This window comes from Scomber japonicus, chromosome 11 (assembly GCF_027409825.1).
Source record: "Scomber japonicus isolate fScoJap1 chromosome 11, fScoJap1.pri, whole genome shotgun sequence".
NCBI lineage: Eukaryota > Metazoa > Chordata > Actinopteri > Scombriformes > Scombridae > Scomber > Scomber japonicus.
This window is the reverse complement of record NC_070588.1, coordinates 2,535,057-2,559,777: the sequence shown is the minus strand read 5'-3', so window position 1 is coordinate 2,559,777 and position 24,721 is coordinate 2,535,057. Positions and strand designations below refer to the sequence as shown.

The 24,721-nt window shown below is 37.5% G+C and overlaps 2 protein-coding genes across 2 annotated transcripts in view; both read left to right on the top strand.

Moving 5' to 3' along the window:
• Positions 1-6,198, top strand: part of LOC128368303 (interferon alpha/beta receptor 2-like) — a 20,311-nt gene extending 14,113 nt beyond the window's left edge. The window contains exons 6-8 of the mRNA XM_053329093.1: positions 1,750-1,909; positions 3,558-3,674; positions 5,515-6,198. Coding sequence (XP_053185068.1) covers positions 1,750-1,909; positions 3,558-3,674; positions 5,515-5,645 — 408 coding nt within the window. The 3' untranslated portion in view covers positions 5,646-6,198. The remainder of the gene's footprint in view (positions 1-1,749; positions 1,910-3,557; positions 3,675-5,514) is intronic.
• Positions 6,199-7,890: 1,692 nt separating this feature from the next.
• Positions 7,891-20,128, top strand: LOC128368164 (interleukin-10 receptor subunit beta-like). Its single transcript, XM_053328929.1, has 7 exons — positions 7,891-7,999; positions 9,825-9,948; positions 12,413-12,582; positions 15,359-15,513; positions 15,634-15,781; positions 17,505-17,650; positions 18,396-20,128. The coding sequence occupies exons 1-7, from the start codon at positions 7,942-7,944 to the stop codon at positions 18,579-18,581; spliced, it is 987 nt and encodes a 328-aa protein (XP_053184904.1). The 5' UTR covers positions 7,891-7,941; the 3' UTR covers positions 18,582-20,128.
• The last annotated feature ends 4,593 nt before the right edge of the window (positions 20,129-24,721 follow it).

Genomic DNA, 24,721 nt, shown 5'->3' with positions numbered 1-24,721 from the left:
CAGAACATCGTCACAGGAAATGGCGAGTATCATGCTTAGTACAGCAACAGTTTCTATGGAATTGCACATAATTACAAACCTAACTACCCATTTCTTCTTCGCTTATGTGTGAAAAGTGAAGAAGAGCACCACCTGCAGAACACCTGTGGCTTATACAAATAAACTAAGACAAGTCAATTAATAGAAATGGGGCAGCATATTTTCACAAATCACATCAACAAAAATGGGAATTTGTATTTACTATTATGTCTGTTTTTATATATGAATTACAAACTAAATGATTGTTCCATGTGATTAGAGACTCAAAATCAGGCTTTGTCTGATGAGTGGTAGACAAAAACCCTTTAAGCACTGATAAAGGCAAGACACCTACACACACCACCAGCTGCTGTCAATCAAACACAGACACGGACACACACCACCAGCTGCTGTCAATCAAACACAGACACCGACACACACCACCAGCTGCTGTCAATCAAACACAGACGCCCACACACACCACCAGCTGCTGTCAATCAAACACAGACACCGACACACACCACCAGCTGCTGTCAATCAAACACAGACGCCCACACACACCACCAGCTGCTGTCAATCAAACACAGACACCAACACACACCACCAGCTGCTGTCAATCACAGACAAAAAGGAGCAAGAATTTCCTCGAAAAAACATATTTCTCCATCCTAATGATACAAAACTTCTAACACAGACGCCCACACACATTACCAGCTGCTGTCAATCAAACACAGACACCCACACACACCACCAGCTGCTGTCAATCAAACACAGACACGGACACACACCACCAGCTGCTTTCAATCAAATACAGACACCGACACACACCACCAGCTGCTGTCAATCAAACACAGACACCGATACACACCACCAGCTGCTGTCAATCAAACACAGACGCCTACACACACCACCAGCTGCTGTCAATCAAACACAGACTCCAACACGCACCACCAGCTGCTGTCAATCAAACACAGACACGGACACACACCGCCAGCTGCTGTCAATCAAACACAGACACCGACACACATCACCAGCTGCTGTCAATCAAACAGACACCAACACACACCACCAGCTGCTGTCAATCAAACACAGACACGGACACACACCACCAGCTGCTTTCAATCAAATACAGACACCGACACACACCACCAGCTGCTGTCAATCAAACACAGACACCGACACACACCACCAGCTGCTGTCAATCAAACACAGACACCGACACACACCACCAGTTGCTGTCAATCAAACACAGACGCCCACACACACCACCAGCTGCTGTCAATCAAACACAGACGCCCACACACATCACCAGCTGCTGTCAATAAAACACAGACACCGACACACATCACCAGCTGCTGTCAATCAAACACAGACGCCCACACACACCACCAGCTGCTGTCAATCAAACACAGACACCAACACACACCACCAGCTGCTGTCAATCACAGACAAAAAGGAGCAAGAATTTCCTCGAAAAAACATATTTCTCCATCCTAATGATACAAAACTTCTAACAATACAATTTTTAAAAAACGTTGGCATTATGTCTGAGTGCAGAGAGGAAAGATTAAATGTGATGTTAGTTGGACTTTAGCACACAAATCCAATGATAAAGTTCAATTGAAGCATTTCAAACACCATCAAAGATGGAGACAAGTTTAAAATAACAAGCAGCCTATGTATGAAGTGTAATAATGTCATTCATTACCTGGTTTGTCTGTTGTGTTTCAGTTCAAAATGAAACTGCAATACAAGGAGGAGAACATGATCTCGTACCTGCAGCCAGGTGTGGAGTACTGTGTGACGGTCACTGTGACAGTACTCTTTAACTCCAAGTCTGTTCCCAGTAAACCTTTCTGTGCCTTCACCAGCCCTCCGCCCAGAAGCTCACGTATGTCACCTTGATACTCTGATACACAGACTGCAATCCTCTTTCTTCTTCTGTGCTTTCAACTTAAATCAGCTTATAAATCTCTTCACCAGCCTTTAATATATTACGTGAAGGCAGTTTTACATGTCGGTCTCATGTCTGAATGAGTACGGCAGCGTTTTGTACAGTGACACATATTACCTGTTTATTATTAAATACCAAATCATCCCATTAGAACAAGAAACTAAGACACATTATGATGTTATAACAAGAAATGTGTCTTCTTTTCATGAGATATGTTGTCTTTGTATGACGAGAAAATATCACAATAAACAAGATAAAATGATTATATATGTATAATAGTTCGCTAACAAATATTTGTTATTATAACACAAAAATATCCTGTTATAATGTGAAAAGGTCCTTAAAACAATTCACACTGAGGTCACTTTAAGGTTAGACCTAGAAATATTTCTGTATCTCTTTAAGTGTGACAACAAGTTGTACATGTGACAAAATGTTCTGCTTGGTGATTGGATGTTTCCTGCTAAAATGCACCTCGGGAGTCGTGGATAAAGGATAAGGTCTGCAATTTCTTATCGTCAACAAATCTAATGTTTGGATCCAAACCAACAATGAGCTAATCTACTAACAAGTAGTGTGTGTGTGTATCAAAGTCTGATATATCGTATTCCTCTCATGAAGAGTTTGCTCACATTAGTTTGTGTTTTTAATAGTTTTTGGACAACATGATTGATATATCAGGCTTTAAATACACACACAATAATTGTTAGAGGATTAATTCATTGTTGGTTTGACTCTGCTCGTGAAATTTGTTGACAGTAAGAAACATATAGACAATTAACAGCCTTATCCTTTAACTTCTACCACTTGTACCTTTGACCTTTCATCAAAAAACAAGATATCTTTGGTATGAATGATCCAACCAGTAGATTCACATGTCGATGCAGTCATGTGATGTCTGTGAGCAAAATGAATAGCATTTTAATTTCATCTAATCTCATCAACGGACCATGAAGGAATGAATGAGCTAGCAGTCATTTATAGTCATAACCTTCATGAAGGTAAGATGTTTTGATTGGAATTGGCCAACTGTGTGTGTTTTATCTGCCACAGTTCCCGTCACCACAGTGTTTGTAGCTCCTGAAAGAGGAACTTCATTAGAATTTTAACGGTTCCTCTCAGAGATGTAAATGTATAAGAATTTAATATTTAACAGACACAAAAGATCGACCACAACACCTGCCAGATGTCAGGTTATCTTTCCAAAGGCCCAGTGTGTAAGATTTAGGGCGGATCTATTGGTAGAAATGGAATATAACATTCATAAGTGTGTTTTAATTATTGTTTAATCACTTGAAAATAAAAATTGTTGTTGTTTTTGGCCCTTTTCAATGGAGCCCACCAGGTTGCACTGCCACGTTTATACAGTAGCCCAGAATGACCATCATAGTTTCTCCTACACACTTCCAAGGGGGGAGAGGAGGCTATTCACTCACCAATAAATTATCTATAAATCCTACAAACTGGTCCTTTAATGAGCTGAATTTTGAAATTTGAGGTTTAATTGAATTTTGAGTCTTTCCACTGGTGACGAATGTCTGATATGATGAGTATATGTGTTAAATGTTATTGTCCTGTTTTACAGTGAAGGTGGTCTACTGCCTGCTGGGTGCATTCAGTGTCCTCGGGTTCCTTCTTATCGGAGTCGTGGTTTACGGCGGTCAGCTGAGCAACGAGTTACTGAGACGACGCTTACCCAGAAGTCTGGTAACAGAACGAGATGATGAACAATTGAGGAATTATTCATCATCACCTTAGACTTTCCAATCAATATACTGCTTGAGTCTGATAGCATTTTATGGAATTCAAATCCAGTTTCAAATCTGAATCCTTTTGAATCCTTTATCGTATCTTATTAGGTTTTTTATTTCAACATTTGTAGGTAACTAAATCCTAAAATAACTAAAACATATAGATTTCAAATCAGCTGTTGATGGCTGAGAAGCAGAAATACAATAGTTTATAGTGCCAACTTAATCAATATTCACAACCTTTACATGAGATAAGCTGCAGAATTAACATTGAAGCTTAATGAGTCCAGATATTTTGCAGACCAGGAACCAAATCCTTAAAAAACATTCATATTTTAGGGATTAGTTAGTTAATCTTTGTTGATAAAAACATTTCTGAGAAACTGGATGTTTTGGATTTTTTTGCTCAGAAAAGAAATACTGAATGAAGTTATTATTTGATTATAATTTAGTTTTTTGTTGTTGTTGTTGATCAACTTATTGATTAAATGCCCAGTCCGTAGACCCTAATGAGATTGTTGGAGTGTCAGAAGTCCAGATCAGGGCCTGATGATGTGCCTGGACTCTTAACCAACACTTCACTGAAGCTCAAAAGAAGTTGCAGGAAAGAGGTTTATTGACAAACAGGAACAAAGCCTGAGTTAGACCCTGGGATCAGACTGAGGGAACCTTCTCACGCTCCTTCTTATATTCCCTACGTTATTCCCCCCCCCCCCATATTGGTGGGTACCCCATCATAGCCCCGTAACAGTACTGTTATACCTTCTAAAAGCAAAGCTTCATTCCCTTGTTCCCCAGTTTTACTGCCAAGGCCAGGTGGGAAGAAAATCTCCCAGATACCAAATTTAGCTGCTTAGATCTACTAGAGACCCACGAGGGTAAAAAGGCCAGGTTCCCAATTAGCATGAATCTACTAGAGAACTACGAGGGGGTCAAGGCCAAAACTGTTGACACCAACACAAGGGAACAGCAGGGTATTTAATTTCAGCCAACACTTCACACTTCACAAAGGTTACACTGAAAAACAGTAACGTAGGTTTTTCATGACCAAAGAAACTAATTCTAACATTACATGTGTATGGGTCAGTGATAAATAAGTGTTGGCAAGATGGGCAATTCAAAATCATCTTTAAACTAGATTTAAAAGCAGCATCAGGTTTGTTCAAATGTAAATTTAGTATTTTTGTTGGTTTTATATCATTGAAATGACATTTGCACCATTTTTGTTTACCAAAAGTCAGACTGAATGCTCCTGAAAATGTCAAATGGTGTAACCACAAAAGAATGATAGATATTAAATATGTGATCAGCTACAGTGTATGTAAGTGGACTTATACTAATAATGACTTCATTTAAAACATGTAAATGTTTCCTGATCTCCATGGTAACCAGATGAAATGTAATATTTAGAACAATAGTATTCCATTAGCTTTATTTAATATAAAAGTTATAATGTAAGATCATGCCACACTAGTTGATATGGTGTTAGGTAGGAAGGTAGGAAGGAAGGAAGGAAGGAAGGTGTTTTATTGACTATTTACTGTTTTTAAGCAACGTTGAATTATTTGGTACAAAGTTTTTATGGTTATGGTTATTCATATGTTTATTTTCACATTTTAACCCTTTAAATTTAAACTAAACCACATGGACCTGTATATGATTGACATCTTTAGTATAAATAGGTTTGCACAAAGCTTTTTATCATACAGAGCACTTTTTTACAAAGGTTTACCACAACAAGACCTTAAAGTAAAGTTGTGTTCCTGTTGTGACTCTCACTCTTGTCTCCAGTAGTACATCGCCCTTCAAAGCCAGGACCGTGGGAGTGCAGCGCTGGAGCTCTCGGAGCAGACTTCACCCCCCCCAGATACACAGCAGGGCCTCCTCTGACTGCCTCCTCTGAGTCGGCTGACTGGTTCTGAGAAAAGGAAGAAGTTAAAGGAAAAAAGGATAAAGTTGATCTGGTATTGATTCTAAAAATGTTTATAACCCTGAAAAACTGGATCTGAGTAATGAGTAGGAACACAATGTGACAATAAACTTTACAAAATACTGTAACTGATGTATGAAACTTGACCTGAACAACCAAGTTAAATATGAATAATCATAATCACTCACTTTAGTTCATGCATTAGTTTACTATCATATGTATCATAACTTCTTTAAATGCTGCTATTCATTCTGCTTTGTCTCTTTGTTACTGCTCTGCCAGTTCTGTGTGTTTTACACACCAAACGTTTGCGGCTATCTCACCTTCATCAGGTTGGTGACACCTACACTGAGGTGGTGTACCACCCTGATGAAGGTGAGATAGTGAAAACATAGTGAAGGAAATACAGTGTCCTGGAGAGTTGTTGTGTAAACTTTAAACTCTGACACATTGGTTTGCGCCTGACTATGAATTTTAAAACATCAAAAAGCTTCAAAAATCATTCATGTAAGTTTAATGATTATTTTTACAATAAAGAAAATTCTGATCAATAAAAAGCAGTGTGTAGTCGACTCACACTTCAGATGTCTATGAGTTGTTAACAGCTCCACCAAATACTGATTCTTCCCTCTAAACTTCTCACATGCTTTCATTTCAATAAATGTTCAAATGATCCAATATTTCAGCAAAAATCAAAGATTAGAGAAAAAGTCCAAAAACTGAAAACACATTTGTGGATCAGAACTTTGTTTTTTCTTCTTTCCTCTCCCATTAATCTTAACCACTGGACTAAACTAGCTAACTGTATATAAAGTAGTGTAAACTAGCTAATTGTATATAAAGTAGTGAAAACTAGCTAACTGTATATAAAGTAGTGTAAACTAGCTAATTGTATATAAAGTAGTATAAACTAGCTAACTGTATATAAAGTAGTGTAAACTAGCTAACTGTATATAAAGTAGTATAAACTAGCTAACTGTAGCCTATATAAAGTAGTATAAACTAGCTAACTGTATATAAAGTAGTATAAACTAGCTAACTGTATATAAAGTAGTATAAACTAGCTAACCGTATATAAAGTAGTATAAACTAGCTAACCGTATATAAAGTAGTGTAAACTAGCTAACCGTATATAAAGTAGTATAAACTAGCTAACTGTATATAAAGTAGCATAAACTAGCTAACTGTATATAAAGTAGTGTAAACTAGCTAACTGTATATAAAGTAGTATAAACTAGCTATCTGTATATAAAGTAGTATAAACTAGCTAACTGTATATAAAGTAGTGTAAACTAGCTAACTGTATATAAAGTAGTATAAACTAGCTAACTGTATATAAAGTAGTATAAACTAGCTAACTGTATATAAAGTAGTATAAACTAGCTAAACGTATATAAAGTAGTATAAACTAGCTAACTGTATATAAAGTAGTATAAACTAGCTCCACCTCCAGCAGCTACAACAGTAACATGCTGCTCTAACACTGATGCTTCACTATTAATAATCTAATGATTTCATATATAATAATATATCACTACTTTTACTGTAATACTGCATACTACATCACTATAATACTGCAGTACTTTTACTGTAATACTGCATACTACATCACTATAATACTGCAGTACTTTTACTGTAATACTGTATACTACATCACTATAATACTGCAGTACTTTTACTGTAATACTGCATACTACATCACTATAATACTGCAGTACTTTTACTGTAATACTGCATACTACATCACTATAATACTGCAGTACTTTTACAGTAATACTGTATACTACACCACTATAATACTGCAGTACTTTTACTGTAATACTGCATACTACATCACTATAATACTGCAGTACTTTTACTGTAATACTGCATACTACATCACTATAATACTGCAGTACTTTTACTGTAATACTGTATACTACATCACTATAATACTGCAGTACTTTTACTGTTTTTCATGCTGGACTTTAACTTGTACTGTAGGATTATTTTTTACAGCAGAAAGTAGACTTCATGAATTAAATGTGATGATTATTAAAATGTAAAAATAGTGAGCACAGTTAAACCCAGACAGTCAAACACACGTCTCAGCGCACACTGTAAAAACACAGCCTGGTTCCTGGAAACCTGTCAGACGAGGTTTCTGCGCAGAGGTGAGTTTCGTTTTTCGCGGACTTCCCCGCCTCTTGTTGGCGAGGAGGACTACCAGGAAATACACATTCAATACACGCAACACACTGACACACACATACACACACACACACACAGGAGAGGAGCCTCAGAGGAACATGTCAGCCGCTATTTGTGCCTTCATACTGACTTTTTCAACACTATGCGGATCCAGAGGTAATTTATGTCTTTAATCTTTAATTCCTGTTTGTTAACAACCGAGCTGAGTGTGAACAGCGTGTGTGTGTGTGTGTGTGTGTGTGTGTGTGTATGTGGGCACTATTACTCATACAGGAGTTTACAGTATGAGGAACTATACTCGTATATTTTACAAAGTTAACGCCAGAAAAGTCCTTAAAACATGAAGCTGTTGGTTTAAAGTAACTCTGGAGTCTTTCACTGTTGGCAGGTGTTCACATTATGGTTCAATTCACGTTGATTGAACTGGAAACAAAGAAAGTGTTTTTGAGGCTTCATTGGAAATATATTTTAAAAAAGTGATATATATATATAACAGTAAAGTCATTTTTAATATGATTAATAAGAGCAGGTTGGTCTAAGTGATATACTGAAGAGTGTAAAGTGTGAACTTTGACACCAAGATAACGATCATAGAGACAGCAGCACCTGGGGTTGGTGGCATTATATTATTTACTCATACAACACAACAGAAAGTATATAAAAAAGTATAAAGGTTATGAATATGCCGTCTTCTCTATGGCAGCAACTGGTGATTAGTTTCACTATGATTAATCCTTTGGTCTTTAAAATATCTGTCATAGTTTCCTATAAAGCTTGAGCTGATGTCACCAAATGTCCCAGATAACCAACAGATTGAATTTAATATAAAATTAACAATAGCAGCAAATCCTCTCAAATGCCATGAAGATGTTTTTATTCCTGAGATAATATAAAGGTTAGTGCCACATGATGTTGCGGTAGTTTGAAATAAAGGAAACTAACTAACAGTGACATGTGTGAAGAGAAGGAGATGGATATTGGTCTCAGGTGTAAAAACCCCAGATGACTATTTAAAACATGGAGCTGGTTAAAAATGACTCAGGACTTAACCTTCATGTTGCTCATGACCAACAGTTGTCCTCCTGGGTCAAATATAAATCATCACCCAATTCTGAGTTAGACCTTTTTTTAGCCAACTCCACTCCAACTCTACACATCTGTTTGGAAAGTGTGGCCAATAAGCATCATTTAAATGAGATTATACTTTATATTTGTGCTAAAAAAGCAGAAATGATGAATTATTTCAACTAAATTTAAGATGAGAGGAAAATATATTGATGGATTATAACAAACTGGTATATGTCACAAAGTTTAGTCAGGATACAGTTTTGAAACCATTTCAAATATTTGAACGACGGCATTTAATCACACCCGATGTCCAGCTGGGTCAAAACTGACCTGGGTTGACTTGACTGTTGTTTGTTTTATGTCATTTGAAATGACATTTGCACCAAACCCCTTTAAATTTGACTAAACCACACGGACAGAAAACAACAAGAAGAGAAAATGTCATTGCCCCCATAAAAAAAAATAAAGCACAAACTACAAATGATCACCCGGTGAAAGTAATGATGATTATACTGCAAAGAATATAGTAATGGAACCATCTGTGCCATTTATAGGCAATTAGATGAAAGAAATCCACATTTCTGATATAAAAACATTTTTTTAAAACACCTGACCTGAGGACAACAGCAGAGTTAAGGACATTTTGTTAAAAGGATTTCACATTTCGATTAAATTCACATTTATTGAGCTAGGGAAAAAAAGTGCTTTTGAAGCTTGAGAGGAAATATATGTAAGATTATTCACAAAAATCACGTGCCGGATTGTTCTGTGAACTTTGACACTAGCAGTAGTTATTATTATAATTATTATGTGTTTATACATCAGAAAACCTCCAGGTACACAGTTACTCAGTAGTCAGCTGGTGTTTCGGTGCTTGATGCTAACTGTGTGTCACTCTGCTTTATGGACGCAGCGGTTTCAGGAGTCCTCAGCCCACCCAGAAATGTCCGCCACACCTCCTTCAACATGAACCTGATACTGCTGTGGGATCCACCTGAAGACAAGCCCGACGGTCTGGTCTACACTGCCCAGTACAGGTAAGTCACACATGTCATCTGAAGTGAGCAAACACACGCTCTCTCCTTTAGTTTAGTCTGTGTTATCAACACAACGGCTGATCACTGCGATGGCTTTAATAATACCATTAAAATAAAAGTGTAGAGATTTCATCTTTGGCCCAAACTCACTAAATAGTCAATAAAACACCATATCAACTAGTTTGGCATGATCTTACATTATAACTTTTATATTAAATAAAGCTAATGGAATACTATTGTTCTAAATATTACATTTCATCTGGTTACCATGGAGACCAGGAAACATTTACATGTTTTAAATGAAGTCATTATTAGTATAAGTCCACTTAAATACACTGTAGCTGATACAATATTTAATATCTATCATTCTTTTGTGGTTACACCATTTGACATTTTCAGGAGCTTTTGGTAAGGAATGGTGCAAATGTCATTTAAATGATATAAAACCAACAAAAATACTAAATGTACATTTTAACAAACCTGATGCTGCTTTTAAAACTAGTTTAACTGATTTTTAAATTGATCATCTTGCCAACATTTATTATCACTGATCCATTTTTATCCACCTGGATTCAACAGATGTTCAGTTAGCAGACACCCCCCCGCCCCCCTCCCCCCATCTCTCTCATCTCATTATGAGTTAACTGCTGAAAACAAAAGGAGACTTATAAAGTGGGAAACATATCACCATTTACTAATGATTCATTAACATTTTATCTGCTTTATCTTTCATGCTAATCCATTTCTCTTTACTGTAAGCGCTGTGATCAGACACATCATTTGCATGCTGATGTGTTGCTGCCTGTGTGTCATGTGTCAGTACATTTCTGCAGCATTCATTATCACCACTGGAAAAAGAAGTGGTTGGTGTCTGTCGAGGGGTTTGAGATGTTATCAGGAGGATCATTTCACTAACCGACAAACACTCGGCGGTTATTGATGGGCAACCTGAGACTGTGACTTAATCACAAACCACGGTTTATCACAGCTGACTGAAAGTTGACCTCATTGTTCCTCTTCTGCTCGTCAGCTGTGATGACTACGCAGTGCAAAACAGGCCTCACACCACGATGTTTAATCATGTGATATCTGCTCATTTTAAGTCAGTGTGAAATCTGCTAATAAAAGGCTGCTACATGATGTTAGTCCTCCTCAACCTGTGGAAACACGGATTTAAAATTTGATCTGAAGCTAATATGAAGCTTCAGCGTCCAACTGAGTCAAATCTTCATCTTCTATGTTTCAACGTCACAGTGTTTTTAGTAGCAAAGTCTTTTTGTTACTATACTTCCACCACAGCTCAACAGGAAACACTAAGAGGGAATCTGATGCTAAACAGACTGTAAATGTGTCAGATATCACTTGATATGACTAACTCACACTGATGAAGCTCAATAGAAGCTGATCAGAGACTTTAAATGACTGTGTGGAAACACTGTGGATTTAGTCCTCCATCACTGAACATTGAAAGCACATTTGAAGGTTTTAATAGTCAGTATGAACAGGAGGAATTATTACATAGAGGCGACACTTTAAGAACGGCTTCATTTATTAAGTATTATCATTTTCCTGTGATGGACAATGATTTTATAATAAGAATAATAAGTATACATGCAGACCAGCAGGGGTCGACTTTAAGGAAGATGCAGCTGCATAGGAACAGTTGAATTTCATTTAATGTATGTTTGTATTCCCATTCAAAAATAAAATACTGGCTGTTAAGACACACTTGAGGAATTGTTGAAATGGTCCTTTAAATGTGACTTTTTATCCATATTTCAGAAATGTAAGGATGATTTATTTTGGAGGGGTGTTCCAGCATTTTTAAACTTTACAGTGATCATGTTGAATCTGCTCTAATCTAATATTTTTATATAAATAAGAGAGATACCACGCAGTAAAGGTGAAAGCCCTCCAGTCAGATTTTCCATTGAAGTGAAGAAATTAAATTGGGCACTGACGCTCACTGGGCACTGACGCCCCCACCCCCGTATTACAAATATGACTTTATTCACGGGACTTTTTTTTTATTGCAGCCGCTTCTTTCTCTTCCCTTTTTTCTTTCTTGTGGCTTCTCCCCTGGGCTTCTGGTTTCAGCTCGCACTGTCCATTTTCTGCTAAATGATCGTTTTTCCTGCACACCACATGTTTTTTTAATATTTTTTTTTTTATTAAGGGTTTTTTTTTATTTAATGTTAATAGTTTTTGCATTTTGAGAACCCTTAATGACTCAATGATATTGATAATTAAAGGATTGTGTACCCCATAGTCATCTGTAGTAAATCCTCAGTAAATAAGGGTTTTATTAAATGAAGGCATTTAAGGGAGTTTTGGTTTTCAAATGAAAAGAAAGATGAAGGGGTCTCTGGTTACCCTACTTTACCCCTTCATGTTTCAGGTTTCATATCACAAACACACTGATATCACTAATACCAGCACTGTGCCCCCCCCCTCCCCACCGTAGGACTGTACAGCAGACTTACACCGAGGTCTGTACCAACGTTTCCACCCCTGAATGTGACTTTAAGGAACATCTCTTCGTGTACGGGAAGTATACGAGCCGAGTGCGGGCGCAGTTGGGGGACGATGTCTCCCCCTGGGTGGAGAATAACCAGACTTTCTTGGACAAAAGAAGTGAGTCCACACACACACACACACACACACACACACACACACACACACACACACACACACACACACACATTAATAAATATATAAACAAACTACAAAGTGACGTCCATCAACAAATACATGTGACCAGCTGTTGAAAATATCTTATAACTTAATAAAAAAGATTTTTAGAACTAAAATGATTCTGAAGGACTGCTGTTGTGTCTCTAATCTCTTCTTCTGTACTTACACTTATATTTAGAGTACACTAATATTTTGAGTGCATAAGTTCGTTCACACTGAGAAGTATGGATGAAGAAGAAGAAGTATGGCCAGATTATACATATGTCAAATCACACACTTCTGTTAGGACTGTACACTCTGTACTTAGTTGTGTGGTACAGACTCAGGTCAGTGTTGTCTCAAATCAAACACATTACAGACTGTTAAATGAACCCAATAAACCTACTGATGGTTGATATGTGACAACAGTACAGTGGAGCTTAGTGTAAACAACACATGTATAATTTATATTATTCATAGTGCTGCATGTTTCCATACTTCTCAGTGTAAACACACTTATGAGCTCAGAATATAAAGAAGTGAAAATACAGAAGAAGAGATTTAAGACATGGCACTGATAATTATAGAAAAATTGATAATTGATTAGTAAAACAAGAAATCAGTTAAAGCTGCTCTAATCTTTATATGAAAAACAAGCGAAATGTCAAAGTTAATTTACCAGGTTCCTCTTGTAGCTTTACTGTTTGGCTCTTTATCAAAGTAACAAATTCACAGTGATTAAAAACCAGAACATTTGTGAAATTTTGTTAAATTTAGCACCTGGATCAAAAGGTCTGGCTCAGTTTTCAACTTACAGTATACTGCTAGCTGTTTTAAACCTGCGTGTCTCATTAAACTCTGTTTGGTTTACTAAAGCGCTCACTAAGCTGTGGATTTGCATTATCAACCTGTATCCACACATGTGACGTGCTGCTGTGGTTTATTCATCAGCAGTGGTTTCCCAGCTGTAACTCCGACCAACAAACAAACCCAGCTACATCTCTGATCCCAGTATTTAGGTGAAGGGACATGTTTAGTTTTGCAGTGTGTCTTTTTCTGTTTTCTCATTACAATGTTTTTTTTTAAATCTTTACTCTCTTGTTGGAAGTCTCTATTTTTGTGTGTGTTTTTTTAATTAGGCGTGTTTCCATGTACCTGTTTTTATTTTTATTTTCCATTTGAAGAGTAAATAGAAACAAAGCTCGGCTGTGTTTCACTTCCTGTAGATTTCATAATGAAACTCTCACATTATTGACTTAAAAGCTTTTCATTGACAGCAGTAAAGCAGGATCATTGGCCAATCAGAGCAGACTGGGCTTAGTGGGTGGGGGCGCTTAAAAGAGACTGGAGCTAAAATGGATTCAGGCCCAGTCCCAAACCAGTCCCTACCAGAACTGGGTATCATTTAAAAAATGACGATATCAATACCAATCCAAGTACCCTTATAGTGACACTGATACCAGCTGAGTTCATTAGATAAACATCCACATGTAGGTCTCTGTCTTTTCTCTGGTGTAACAGGTGTGTAGCGTAGACTCACTTTAGAGCGTTTAGGAGGCATCTCAGCTGCTGAACTGCTAAACATGCTAACTCAAATTCACCACGACTTCACCACCACAGACGGATCGTAGCTGCTGTGGCAGTGGGCCAATCACATGTTGCTTTATATCCAAGAATGCTGTGAGCAAGTCCATACATATAGTCATATTTTCTAGCTCTGGGTGCAAAAAGGATCGACTGCAGGTATCATTTGACGGGAGATGTTCTGATACTACTTGGGTATAGAGTGCTGATACCCAGCTCCACCCATGACTAGACAAAGCTGACAAACATGCTGTAGTTTCTCATATCGCTGTAAGTGGAGATCATACAACAACCAGAATGCATTGTGTCTCAGGCCACTGATGGTGTTTACAGAAGGCAGGTGTCTGGTTTGCAGTGAGCAGCTTTATATCTAGTTACTGAGGCTTATTTTCATTTATAAAAAGCTTTTAAATGATGACACAAATGCATTTTGAAAGGCTTCAAATGATTAATAGTTAATGCTTGTGTCCATATAAATAGTCATGTTTTCTAGCTCTGGGTGCAAAAAGGATCAATTGCAGGTATCGATTGACGAGAGGCGTTTCCATACTACTTGGTATCAATCTATTTCAGTTGATACCTTTAAAAAGGTTGTATTTGAACATAATTAATGAACCTGCCTTATGAGCTGCCTTGTCTTTTCCCTGGAAACATCTTAAACCACAAGAATGAGATATGACTTTGACATGTTTTAATTTATTTTTATGTCAGACAAAGTGATGTTCTCCTCATTTTTGTTTTATCTTTTTACACAGTCTGACATTTTGTCTGAGATGTGAAGTTAGCATAAAGAAAACAAAGAGGTGTGTTTGATCTAAAATACTCGGCAAACTCACACCCTGCACTAATTTGATTGGGACGACCCTTAATATGGCAAACATCCACATCAAATGAAGGGGGGAGTGGATGGGTTAGGGCTGGAAATGAGTGTAATGGGTTCTCTGAAATAATTTTTCTGAAATGGTTTAATGGCCCAGACTTATTTGTCTTTTCATTCTGACCACCATTTACTTTTGTCTCATTTCCCATAAAATCTGCACAAAATACCACCAAGCATTAGAGAGAATATTCACATGTGCTCCGTCCACAGCGGAATCATACCATCAGTTACTCATTTTTTAATCTCCATCCCTCTGCCTCTCTTCTTCCTCAGCCATAATCGGTTCACCCAACGTCACTCTCTTCTCCAGCGGGGCCACCATTGAAGTCAGCATCACTGACCCTGTGTTCGCGACTTCGTCCCTCAGGAACGTCTACACGAAAGCCACCTACAACATCACCTACTGGAAGGAGAGCGAGGAGGAAAAGGTGGGACCATTGAACAACAACAACAAAAAAATAGTATCAAGTATATAATGTGAGGTCAGTAAAAACCATCAAGAGGAAGTCATTAAGTTACCTGACCATCTCCCTTTATGTTTTCTACAGACCATAATCAGCAACATAGAGCAGAGCCGGGTGGTTCTGAATAATCTGGATCCTCGGACCAAGTACTGCATCCAAGTCCAAATCGACACAAATAGGGACCCCGAATTCAGCGAGCCCAGCACTCCTATCTGTGAGAGCACCACTGATGGTAAGAGTCCTCTGCTAACAATGAAGTCTTTTAGTGAGTTATTTACATCCACTATAGTCTTTTGAAAGGAGAATGACAAAATGTACTCTCTGCATGTCAATTTAATTGTTTTTCCGGCCTTGAAGGTAATAAAACATAGATCTGTGCGTCAGGATCTAATTGTGTATACAATGTAATTCCCGCTCTCCTTTTCCTAAGAGTTAATGTGTGAAATTGGTCTGCTAACCAGGCTACACACTCAGGCACTAACCCTGAGCACTGATAAGTCGGTCCTGTCATGCCTTAGATGAACAAAGAACAATGGACTGATTCTTAGAGTGGGAAGGAGTTAACCTGAGAACATAAAACTGTTGGTCTTTTTTGATTTGGCGGACTTCTTAATGCAACTCTCTGTGTGCTGTAGTCTGAACTCTCATCTTTCTGCAAGATTGTGATCTGAGATTGTTGCTGGACTCAGGATGTTCTCTCTCACCATTAATTAAGGACATTTTCACAACTAAGAATTTTATCTGCCAGTTATGAAAGAGTGGCGTGAACAGATTTCTACCCACATTCACTCAGTCAGCTCAGCACTTTGGTTCAGACTGAAATATCTCTGCAACTATTTAAATGAACTACCATAAAACTGATCCTAGAAGAAGTTGTCATCTATAGGCTCACCACAGGGGTGTGTCCTGTCCCCATTACTATTTATTTTATACACAAATGACTGCAGAAGTCACTACAATGACAGGCACTTCTTGAAATTTGTGGACGACACAGTCTTAGTCAGTCTGCTTCAGGATGGAGAGGATGACCATGGACCAGTTGCGATGGACTTTGTGGAGTGGTGTGACGGCCATTTCCTCAAGTTAAATGTTCAAAAAACTAAGGACATGGTCATTGATTTTAGGAAAATATCACAACCAGCTTGCCCAACTTTGATCAAGAGTACAGCGGAGTGGAGATGGTTGCTTCCTACAAGTACTTGGGGACAGTTACTCATGATCTCAACACTTCAACAATCTGCAGAAAGGGCTTGCAGAGATTAGACTTTCTGCACAGACTAAATTCTTTTAATGTTGACAAGATTTTAATGGTTTTATTTTATAAAGCTTTTATTAACATTTTGCTTAATCTCGTTTTATGGAAACTTGTCAATAAAGAACAAAAATCATCTGCAAAAAATAGTGAAAGAAGCCAGTAAGGTAATGGTCCTGCAGCAGCTCTTCTCTCTCTCTCTCTCTCTCTCTCTCTCTCTCTCTCTCTCTCTCTCTCTCTCTCTCTCTCTCTCTCTCTCTCTCTCTCAGAGATCTTTGACAGGCTTGTTTTTAAAAAAGCACGGGACAATCTTGTCCAGCTCTGATCATCCACTTCTGGAGGAATTCATTCCCCGGCCATCTGGACAGAGATTTAGGCCTCAAGCACGAACAAATAGGTTCAAATTTTCTTTTGTCCCACGTGCATCAACACAGTTAACCTGTACAAACCCTAAAAAACAACATTTCTTATTTTTATTCGGATTGAAATTGTTCTTATCAGGTTTGATTGTGTTGTATGTCACTGTTTATTTATCTATTTATGGTTGTTGTGTTAGTTGTTTTTTGTCACTGCAAACCAAATTTCCCCTCAAGGGACAATAAAGCTCTGAACTGAACTGACATGCATGGGGTGGCGAGGGCCCGTTCATTGCTGCTTGCAGCTTTAATTGAAACTTGGTGTTCTTGGTCTGGTTGTTCTGCAGATGAGGAACCTCCATGGGTGGTAGCAGTGGTGACATTCGTTGGCATGGCCATGATGGTGTCACTGGTGTTGGTTGCAGTGGTGTATCGGAAAATGATATCCAACTTTCTCTGCCCAACAGATACGCTACCTCAGCACTTTAAAGAGGTGTGTATGCTCATGTGTATACAATTCAATGAGGGGTTTAGTTTGAATTTAAAGGGTTAAAATGTGAAAATAAACGTATGAATAACTTGCACACATTCTTTTTTTGTGGACCCAGCATCAAATGTCTGCTTTTAATCCATTTTGAGAGAATATATTAGAGGATTATGGCAAAAATGTCTAAGTGGTGTAACCATAAAAACTTTGTACCAAATAATTCAACACCATATCAACTAGTTTGGCATGATCTTACATTATAACTTTTATATTAAATAAAGCTAATGGAATACTATTGTTCTAAATATTACATTTCATCTGGTTACCATGGAGATCAGGAAACATTTACATGTTTTAAATGAAGTCATTATTAGTATAAGTCCACTTAAATACACTGTAGGTGATCAAATATTTAATATTTATCATTCTTTTGTGGTTACACCATTTGACATTTTCAGGAGCACTCAGTCTGACTTTTGGTAAAAACTGATAAAACCAACAAAAATACTAAATGTACATTTTAACAAACCTGATGCTGCTTTTAAAACTAGTTTTAACATATTTTTGAATTTCTCATCTTGCCGACCCTTATATGTCATTGAACTTTAAAGATTGTTTGAAATGATTCGAATGTTTGACTTACCTCTTCAACCTCTTTGTGCACATGGCAAGAAACGTGCGCAGAAAGAAGAGAAAGAAAAGTTAATTCAACACAAACCTGAATCTTTTAACCTCCTTCTCCACCCTGTAGTATTTGCTGGACCCCCCCAACTCACCCATGTACTTGGCTATGCGCAACTCCCACCCACCTGAGGAGGTCTACCACCAGGTCAGCATCATCCCAGACAGCAATACTGTGGAGGAAGGGCGCCCTCTTGAGGCAGCAGGGACCAACTGCAGTAGACAGCAGCCTGACGTCACACAAATTCAGAGATAAAAAGCAAAGAAAGAGAGAAAAAAGACTGAAAAGAACAGAAGAAATGAAGAATAGCTGATCTGCAGGCCGCTGTCATTCAGGGACGCTGAGAAAAAGTGAAATGACGGCGAGTTTTAATGCTGTAAATTCTGCAGCAGTCTCGTGTTACTGTGAAGTTATTGTACAGCAGACCCACAGAGAGGTGTAGGTGTGTGTACAGAATGTATGCCTTATTCTGGAGGTGTTAATTATCTGTTGTACATCTCTATCATTGCTTGCAGTATTACCACATACTGTTCCACATACTGTACTTACTATACTGAAGACATATGGCACACCCAACCAGAGTTGCCCACACTAATGTATTTAAGCTGCCTAGACACATCCACCATTCATTTACTGTGTACTGAAACTGAAATATAGACTGACAATATTATCGAGACGAATCCAGATGCTGACTCTGACAACATGATGTCTGTCTGCGAGTGGGACCGAGCACTTTCACACTGACAGTGAAAGTACTGGTTCATGATTGTGGAAGTTATTCATTGAAAAAAAAACCCCACATGTATGAAATTGGTTGTGACACAGGCTTTGGGACAGAAATAACATCAAACCTCCAAAGTCTGGACGAAGTGTCACTAATGTTTTCGGGTTGATACCTCGATGTTTGCGATACCTCGGCACAAACGTCCACTCGGGCTCATGAACTGATTCAAATTTGGTGTTTAACAAAGTTCACATAAATGTCTGTCAGGATAAATGTCTGGGTATAATGTTTTATATCAAAAAGCTCAAAGATTGACTTTACAATGTTCTGCAAAAACACACTTTTCTGGCCGTTATTGATCGCCATAACTCAGGAAGAGAGAGAGGAGACTGTGACCATATTCCACATGTGGTCAGATACTGACTTGGTGACACTAATCTTTGGGTTTCCACTTTAAAACTGTGGTGATTGTAAAGATCTTCTGTGCTGGAGGGTGATGGGTGAAGATGTGTACCAAGCTAGCAGAAGATTTGGTGGCGCCAAAGCTCAGAATTAGATTAAAACTAGGGGTGTGTCCAAAAAAATCAATCCATCAATTAATATCGATTTTCTATTTAAAAATTCAATATCGATTCAAAATTCTGTGAATCGATTTTTTTCAAGCAGTGTTTTCCTGACCAGCCTTTTCAGTGTGTTGTTAAACTACAAACCAGCTCGCCATATCCTTAACTCATTCAGAGAATGAAATAATAATTTGAACTGACATGCTTATCCATAATCTTTATGTGCACTTTTTGAAAATCATTGGTTACATGATGACATCATAATTCAAAATGACATGATATAAAATGCCACTGGTCTTAAGGGTAAATGCACATAGATGCTATCATGCTAGATCCCAGTGTTTCATGATTTAACTTTACTCTTGAAGAATTTGGTGTCCACACATGATTGCGTGTTAAAAATATTGTCTGACTTACAAAACAGAAACTCTGGGAACATAAAATTCAATCAATATTGAATCGAATCGAGAATCGGATTGACTCGGGACCCTCTGAATCAGAATCGAATCGAATCGAATCAGGAAATCATTGACAATACCCAGCCCTAATTAAAACATGAGGATTTTTAAAAAAATTATATATTTCATGAAGCAGAGGATATAGTATGTTGAATAGTGTTGTTTTTTAGATTTTTAGACATTTTCACTTTAGAACCACTTTTATTGGATCTCCTGGACAGATTTCTCAACAAAATCACCAAAACAGTGAGATCCTTGTACATATATGACAGTGTTTTATATATATACGTATATGTGTATGTGTTTACCAGTGAGGTGCCATCGATGCCTATTTCTGCTTTCTATTTACTGCCAGCACATTTATTAAAGGTACATTCAGCCTCACTGGTGCTAATTGAAGATAATGTTGAAGGTACAGGTGCTCAGAGTGGAAACAAGGCAGCTGCAAAGTAACACAACGTCCAACTCAGAGTATTACTCAGTTGAATTATTTGACAGTCGGTTTGGTGTCATTCTGTCACAAAGCAAACAGCAAACATAACTTATTAAACTTGTGTGTAATATGAAAATAAAATAAATAAACCTGTAATGTATGAACATAATGAGTCATAATGGTTCAATTTTCCACATTTTCCTATAAGATGAGTGCACATTATACTCCAATGAACATTTATATCACACTTTTTTTGTCTTAGCAAGTTGACCACAAGCATCAGATACAGTCTCATATATATATATATATATATATATATATATATATATATATATATATATATATATATATATATATATACATATGTATAGATAGATCGATATATAATAGTGTGTCAATGTATGGGTCACTTATTATTAGTTTTTTTGTGTCCATGTAGTTTAGTCAAATTTAAAGTGGTTAAAATGTGAAAATAAACATATTAATAACTAGTTTGGCATGATCTTACATCCTTCCTTCCTTCCTTCCTTCCTTCCTTCCTTCCTTCCTTCCTTCCTACCTAACACCATATCAACTAGTTTGGCATGATCTTACATTATAACTTTTATATTAAATAAAGCTAATGGTATACAATTGTTCTAAATATTACATGTAATCTCTTTGACATTTTCAGGAGCATTCAGTCTTACTTCTGGTTAAAAAATGGTGCAAATGACATAAAACCAACAAAAATACTAAATGTACATTTTAACAAACCTGACCCACATACAGGACACCACATGGTGGCAATCTGCAGTCAGTAACGATTCCTCAGCCGCACATTAGACTATTAGATGATGAATTAATGTGACACTGCATCAACATTCATTTCCATATACTGTATATGTTTAATAATAATAATAATAATAATAATAATAATAATGATAACTTTATTTTGTATAGCGCCTTTCTTTTCAACAGTGATTTAAAAGAGTCCAGAGTTGGTGCTTGGCGAACGTTAGGAGGGAGCGAGTTCCACAGTGTAGGAGCTACCACACTGAAGGCCCTGCTCCCAAAGGTTTGCCTTCTGGTGCAGGGTGGGGGGGGGGGGGGGGTGGACAGGAGGCCCAAGTCAGCGGAGTGCAGGTCCTGTGAAGGGTGGTAGACATGGAGAAGGTCCGTTAAGTACTGAGGTGCAACGGCATGAAGAGATTTATAAGTGAGGAGAAGAAGTTTAAAAGTGATGTGGAACTTAATTGGAAGCCAGTGCAGCTGTTTGAGTGTGGGTGTGTGTGTGTGTGTGTGTGTGGGGGGGGGGGGGTTGATGTGCTGCCAGGGTTTAGTTTGAGTGAGAACCCTGGCAGCTGAGTTTTGGACATGTTGGAGCCTGTCCAGCGTTTTATTGGGGACCCCATACAAGATGGCATTACAATAGTCCAGACGTGAGGTGATGAACGCATGTATGTATGAGAGTCTCGGCAACTGAGTTAGAGAGTGAAGGACGCAGTCTTGAAATGTTCCTTAGGTGGAAGAAGGCAGATTTGGTGACAGATTTAATGTGTGTGTCATATAAGAGTGTGGAGGTAACACGAGACAGGACTGTGCCCGCCATGTTCACGTCTTAATAACCCAACTTAAAGAAGACAAACTAAGAATTAAAGAGGCTTTGATTCATTTTCTATTGCGCTCGTTAACCCTGAACTGAACCGCAGCTCCTCACCTGTGAGCAGGGTTAGGGTTAGGCATGTGAGCACATTCCTTTTTATAAGTGAAGAATGTCACTAGTCTCTCAGGGAAAACAGGTGTGACTGCTTCATACAGTAAGTAAGTATTACAGCAGTAATGCTAGTAAATGCTGGTGTTGGCGGAAACTCAAAAAGTGATGTAACTGTGTGACGTTTTTCCTCTAACAGGAAGAGTAATGTAATCAGGTCAGTGATTACATTACTCGTACTGAAGTAACTTTCTTACTGGTACTTATATTATTATTATTTAAACTTCATGTAATCAGGAAATCCTATTGAGAGAGACTTGAAACATAAGGCCGGAAAATCATAGTTAACATAGAATGACTGAATTAGTTACTGTGCAAATATGTTTTTAAAACTTTATCTGAAGCTAATGTGAAGAATATAAATATGAATAATATCAACATAGTTTTATAAATACCCTGCAAACTGTCTGATTTACACAAAAGGGCCCTTACTTTAATTGAGATAGAGATCATTTACGATATTATTAACCATCTCCAAGCTGAGGCAGACTGAACACAAGCACTCAGGTTATACTAAACTATTGAATTATTATCCTACATGTAAGTTGATCTATCAGCTAACTGTGTAGAACAATATACACTGGAAACACTGAGAGTAATCTGTTAATAAAGCACATATTCTGCACATGAGCAGCTCTATATTAATATTGGAGGCTCTACTGGAATATCTCGGCATGATTTCCAGATAAAAATATATATACTGGTCCTTTATGCAGCCCCTCCTGTCTCCGTAATGATCAGCCTGCTACTTTTAATATGTACTAAAACTATTTTCAATAATTACTATTTTTGTTTTCCATCTTATATCACATTAACATTTCTTTTTTGTTCTTTTCAATGTTGTTTTCTGCTTCTTCTTTTTAAAAGGCCCTTTTAATGTAAACTAATTAACAAATTCACTCCTGTATCTTGATGAATAACTGCTCTGGTAAATATTTATAAGGGTGCAATTTGTTATCCAAATGTACACAAACTGACATGTTGATCATCCGTGCTATAAAAGGATGAACAGGTCTTTGAATACAGGCACGAACACTCAACTCATTCACATGATGTTTGGTCATTGACCTCTGTAACTTTTAGAAACACAGAACTGACAGTTCCTCATTCATTGATGCTGATTCAGCAGTCATCTGTCTTCATTTGGCTTCAAGTGTGAGCAAATTAATCCCCATAAATCAGTTTTGTTATTTTGTTATATTACCAACACTCATCTATATTAAGGACCACAAAGACAGTGTGAGGACCGAGATCACCTCATCATCATCCATAAGGCCTCACACTGAGATAAGATAGCTTTTATTCACAACCACAGCCTGGTTAAAACTGTTACATTAGTGAGAATTGCAGCTTTTCTGCCCTAATTTCAAGTAGTTCAAATAAACAGCATGGGTTAAAAATAAAATAAAATAAAAAACATTAAAGCAGATGAGAAGGGATACAAGTTACAATATATTTAAAAGGGGAAACTAAAGAGAAACAGGTGTAAAATACAAGAAAAACACAAAATAACTAAACGCTTTGCAGTAAAGGTATGTCTTAGGCTCTTGTCCACAGAGCCCCCCCCCCCCCACCATAATCCCCGTTTGACGAACATGGGAAGGATGTTACACAGTTTTGGTGTCTAAACCATGAAAGCAGCTTCCTCAATTTGTTTGTGAACCAAACCATCAGCTGTGGAGAATCTCAGAGCCACAGAATTAGTGTTCAAATATCATCCTTTATAAACTGAGTAATAAAACTTTCCCTGTAGAGTGAATAATATCTAACCGTCTCTCAGCCTTCAACACTCATCACGCTGCAGACCTAACATCAGTGTGCTTTCAAACTAAAACTGATGCGGAGATCTTCACCACAGACTGTATATAATCATATATAATTATATAAATGATGCCTCTTATAATTTCTCACAACCAAAGATGACACCTTAAAGTAAGAATAATAAGAATGGTTATAGTCTTTATTCGTTACATAAATGTTTTTCTTTTTTTACATGTTTTATGTCATTTTTTAAAAATATCTTTTTATTGTTAAATACTTGGTCCATGTAATATATTTTAATATTTTATTGTAAAGCACTCTGAGTTGTATTTCTGCATTAGACCCTCTTGCTTCAGACGCTGTGTTAAGGCTCATTTCTGCGTCCGCCGTCGTTGTCCTGTCGAGGAAACGTGTTGCTATAGACAGTCTATGGTTGCTAGGGAGTGTGTGTGTGTGTGTGTGTGTGTGTGTGTGTGTGTGGTTTCAGAAGAGTCTCTATCTGTATCCTTGTTTATCTTCCTGTCACAGTAGCATGTAGCATTACGCTATGTGCGCTAATAACAGAAAACATACCTTCTGTTCATTATTAATAAATAAATAAATAAAGCTAAATCAAGACTCTTATTTTGAAAGAAGAAAAAGAGAATCGGATCTGTATTCTGTAGCCGGCGCTGACGTCACAAACACATCCGAGTGAATCCGA